The sequence below is a fragment of the Lycium barbarum genome, chromosome 3 (assembly GCF_019175385.1).
Source record: "Lycium barbarum isolate Lr01 chromosome 3, ASM1917538v2, whole genome shotgun sequence".
NCBI classification, from domain to species: Eukaryota; Viridiplantae; Streptophyta; class Magnoliopsida; order Solanales; family Solanaceae; genus Lycium; species Lycium barbarum.
In genome coordinates this window covers 112,414,929-112,419,820 of record NC_083339.1, presented here as the reverse complement: position 1 = coordinate 112,419,820, position 4,892 = coordinate 112,414,929, and the positions used below count along the sequence as shown (strand labels likewise).

The 4,892-nt window shown below is 37.5% G+C and overlaps 1 protein-coding gene across 1 annotated transcript; it reads left to right on the top strand.

Moving 5' to 3' along the window:
• The first annotated feature begins 412 nt into the window (after window positions 1-412).
• On the top strand, window positions 413-2,456 carry LOC132631839 (probable (S)-N-methylcoclaurine 3'-hydroxylase isozyme 2). The gene is made up of 2 exons (XM_060347538.1): window positions 413-1,606; window positions 1,779-2,456. Exons 1-2 carry the CDS (start codon window positions 737-739, stop codon window positions 2,376-2,378), a joined length of 1,470 nt encoding a protein of 489 aa, XP_060203521.1. The 5' UTR covers window positions 413-736; the 3' UTR covers window positions 2,379-2,456.
• The last annotated feature ends 2,436 nt before the right edge of the window (window positions 2,457-4,892 follow it).

Genomic DNA, 4,892 nt, shown 5'->3' with positions numbered 1-4,892 from the left:
TCTACCTAAATTTTTGGTGCAGAATTACAAATAATAGACAACTAAAAGAAGTTAACTGGAAGTACTATGAGCTTTTTTAATTTGGCATGATTTCTTTCAAAGAAGTCGGATTGATTACGTAGTGAAAAAAATCGCGTGCCGGACTCCGAAAATATCTTTACTTTTCTTATACTTTCGATATTTTTCTATATTTAAAAATAATTTAATTTTATGAGATAATTTACAATCATAAAAATATTTAAAGTTTATTTTGAATCACACATTTTAAAAGTATTTTTTTATTTTTTATATTTTATGTCAAATCAAACTAAGACATTTTTTTTTAGACGGAGGGAGTAGTTCTTTAGGGAGAAAAAGTCGCCTATATTAGGTCGGCGATTATGGAATTTGCAATGATTTATAAGTCATAGTGAAAACTGCTCCCTCTGGTTCAAAAACAATATGTAATTAGCATTTATTTCTTGATTAAAAAATAGTGTCCATTTATTATATTAAAAAAGAATTATTTTATTTTTTTAGATTTGCTCTCTTAAGTGTTTAGTGATCAAATTTCAATACCTATTTAAGCAGGACCTGTTTAGTCAAATTATTTACCCATTTTTACTTAGAAATTTATATTTTCATGAAGGTTAGTGGAGACGACGAGTAATATTTGGTGTTATATCAATTGATCAATCAATCTTGAAATCTATGCTCAATATACTCTGTTGATTTAAAGTCATACGTGTACCCGTCAATGGAGTATTCTCTGCCAGCATCCTACCTTATCTTGATACCACTCTTCTTACTCATCCTCAAACAACTCATACCAAAATCTCTAAACCTTCCACCAGGGCCTCGACCATGGCCAGTGCTAGGAAATATTCTCCAAATTGGGAAAAAGCCTCATATTTCCATGGCAAAGTTTGCCAAAATACATGGACCATTGATTTCTGTCAGGCTTGGAACTCAACTAGTTGTGGTTGCTTCATCCCCTGATTCCGCAACCGAAGTTCTTAAGACTCAAGATCGTCTGCTTTCAGCCAGGTCTGTGCCTAAAGTTGCTACGCATGAACTCTCTATTGTTGATCAACACTCAATTGTTTTTTCCAGTGATTTAAGCAATCACTGGAAGTTTTTACGCGCATTTTGTCGAACTCATTTATTCTCATCCAAAGCGGTTGAGTCACAGGTTGCTCTAAGGGAGAAAAAAGTGTCTGAAATGATAGAATCTCTAAGGTCCAGGAAGGGGGATACCGTGAAGATATCTGAATTTCTGTTTGGTACAGTTTTGAACACGTTAGGGAACCTTTTCTTTTCGAAGGATTTATGTGATTTGGATTGTGAAGGGAATACTAGTGGGATCAAACATGTTATTAGGAAATTTGTAGAATTGGGAGCTATGCCAAATATATCAGACTTCTATCCTATATTTGACGCTCTGGATATTCAAGGTTTGAGAAAGCAGACTAAAATATATGAGAATCAATTGATCAACATCTGGAGTGATTTTGTCAAGGAAAAAAAGCAGGCAATTAATCGTGGGAGTTCCAGTAAAATTCAAGATTTTTTGGATGTCATGATTGATAGTGGATTCTCGGAATTAAAGATCAATATGTTATTGGCGGTAATTTTTTCATCCCTTCTGATCAATTTCTTAGAACTAATATACTTTGGTTGCACCATTGTCAGTCAAACTCGAAACAATGCTTTGAATACAAGAATTCTATGAGGCAGATGTGAATTTTTAGTGAAAATTGATTGAAGCTGACATGGCAAAATCTTGTTCCCAATTTCAGGAATTAATTGCTGCAGGTAGTGACACCACTACCTCAACAGTTGAATGGGCAATGGCAGAACTGCTGAGGAACAAGGACGCTATGGACAAACTTCAAGCTGAGCTCAGAAGTAAGATAGGGGCCAATGATATTATCACAGAATCAAGCATCAGTGAACTTCCATATTTGGCTGCTTGTGTCAAGGAGACATTGCGAATCCATCCGCCTACACCTTTCTTGATTCCTCGTCGTGCTCCTGAGACGTGTAGGATTATGAATTACACCATCCCAAAGAACTCTAGATTGCTTGTCAATGTTTGGGCGATAGGGCGCGACTCTAAAACATGGGAAGATCCATTATCTTTCAGGCCCGAGCGCTTTCTTGACTCCAATGTGGACTTCAGGGGTCAAGACTTTGAATTCATACCATTTGGTGCAGGGAGGAGAATATGCCCTGGCTTACCCTTTGCTAGACAAATAGTTCACTTGATTTTAGCTAGTTTGGCCCATTACTTTGAGTGGTCACTTCCCAATGGTGAGGATCCAATGCAGCTAAATATGGAAGAAAAGTTTGGTGTTACTCTACAGAAAGAAAAGCCTCTACTAGTTGTCCCTATATAACTAGTGTATCTTTTTTTTTTTTTTCTCAACATGTATCTTAAATTAAAAATGAAAACCAGTTACCTCAAATTGGTCTTTGCTTACTGCCTTTACTTTGCATAACAGATTTCCTTCCGTAATTAGGTTGCATGGAGCAATAATTACCGCACTATATATTATCTCAGTAAGGTTGCCTACAATACCTGTTGGAAAATATTTTTGGGTCGGTCCAAGGGGTGTTAGATGACCCACGAGCCCATTAATTATTCCTCCACACAAAACTCTAGAGCTAGCCTCTAGAAACACCATTATGGGTATTTAAACTGTGACTTTCTAGAGGAGTTCTCTGCATGTCTTGTGAGGATTCCAAACTACCAGTAATTCGAGTCGGACTGCTGCAGAAGTTCCGCTTCTACCAAGGAGAACTATGTAAGTCTCAAAACTCGTTTTTACTTCAGTCCCTTTATCCTCTTTGTGTCTGCTTATAGAAACTTCTCCAAGCCATAGACCAGGTTGTGCCAAAGGGGAAACATAGAGCATGTTACGTAGTCTGTATTGTCGACACTGAAATATGTTGAGAAATGGTTAATCAATAATAGGTACCTTGAGGCGAACGACCTTTCTAATGGCCAAAATTAAGCCTGGCATGAGACATTGCACATCTGTGATATCAGGCTTTAGTGTGTAAACCTGATGAACAACAGTCAGTCATAGATGAGATTCTCATAATACAAGGGAGATCCATGGCCATTATCCACCATAGTGAAAGGAGAGTACAGTTCAGAAGCACACCTCTCCTGGCCTTGAGAAGTAAACTGTTGTACTAGACGGGAGCCCTCGTAGAACCAAGGTGTGAACACGTATTCCGTCTTCCCCAAGAACTTGACCCCTTGCCTTGCAGAAGAGTAGATGAAAGCAGCCAAATTATCAGAATGTCCTCAAAGTCAAGAAATTGCCTAGTCCATGGATCCAATTGCTCCTAAGTTCTGCAGGGATATAAATGTTCTCATGTTATTCGGTTTGGCTTATTTTGGGTGGGGAGAAGGGGGGGCGAGGGGCGGGGGGTGGGTTACCAGTTCGTAGACATTTTTTTGTTAAACTACAAGCTTGTTTTATGAATACAAATATACAATGTAGCGGTGGTGTCTACAGGCCGAAACCAGAGCAGGGTCCTCAGTTATACACATTATATGAAAAACAGTAACAATACAAATACATGAACATAGCAAACTCCCAATCACATTAAACAGGAAACAAAGAAAACTATGGATAAAGAAAACCACATCAACGATAAAAACTACTATCACTTTAATACAAAATCTGCATTAGGCCTTTTAATTTGGCATATGGGCTGACCAGTTTAATCCACCAACACTGAAACAGGAAGAAGAGGAATCAGCAGCATGGTATCAAAGGGATCCCTCTGTCAAGTGTGGCTGCAGTCAAGAAGAGACGCTTGCATCTTCCAGGACAACCATGCTTCTCCCTCCACAATTCTGTCTCTTCTGATTCTTTAAATTTCAAGCCACAGTTGATATATCTAAACGGTAACATGAAGGGAAAAACTGCAACACTACTCTATTAACACACTCTAGAAGCCAGATAACTGGTCCTCAAGAAATGGGGATCCGAAACATCTACATGAAATTTATGAGGAAAGAAGAAGATAGAGGAGGTGAAAAGGTTTGTAGCAGATCTGAAATTATAACATTTAATTAGTGATTCAATAAAAGCTAACCAAAAACCGTTTTGATTTTGCATCATGAATTAATAATGTGTATAATGTTCTTTAAACTTATGGTTATTGACTTGTCACATGGATGTTTGAATTGTCAATTTACTAAGGATGTATTTGGTATGAAGGAAAATGTTTTCACGGAAAATAAGTGTTTTCCTACTCATTTTCTTATATTTGGTAGGCAAGTTGAAAAATATCATTATAAGAGCATTTGCATGTACTTAAAGCAAAACCACTATCAAGTTTTGAACAAGGAGTGCAACTTTTGATGGTGGGGAGTACAAGTTGGTACGTGGGTAGGCGGAGGAGGGGTGTTGGGTGGTGCAAAAAATTAAAAAAAAGATAAACTTTTAAAAATGAAAACTAAATTTTTTGGAAGGGTGTGGGGGTGTAAAAAACCAAGAAAAAATAAAAACTTTTTTAAGAATGAAATTAATTTTTTTTGGAGTGTGGTGTGTGCGTGGGGGGGGGGGGGGGGGGGAGCTGGGTGGTGTAAAAATCCAAAAAAAACTTTTGAAAACTTTTTCTTCAAAAAAATTAAACTTTTTTGACTGGGTTGGTTTTTTTTTTTTTTTTGGGGGGGGGGGGGGGGGGTGGTTGTGAAAAACAAAAAAAAAAATTAAAAACTCTTTTTCTTGAAAAGAAAATTGGAGGTTGGGGGGGGGGGGGGGGGGGTTGGGTGGGCTGGGTTGGCGGTGGTAGTGGGGAGTAAGAAATTTTTTTCATTTCTTATGAATTTTTTATAAAAGTAAAATAAATTATATAAATAGATTCGAAGGGGGTGAGGGTGGAGATAG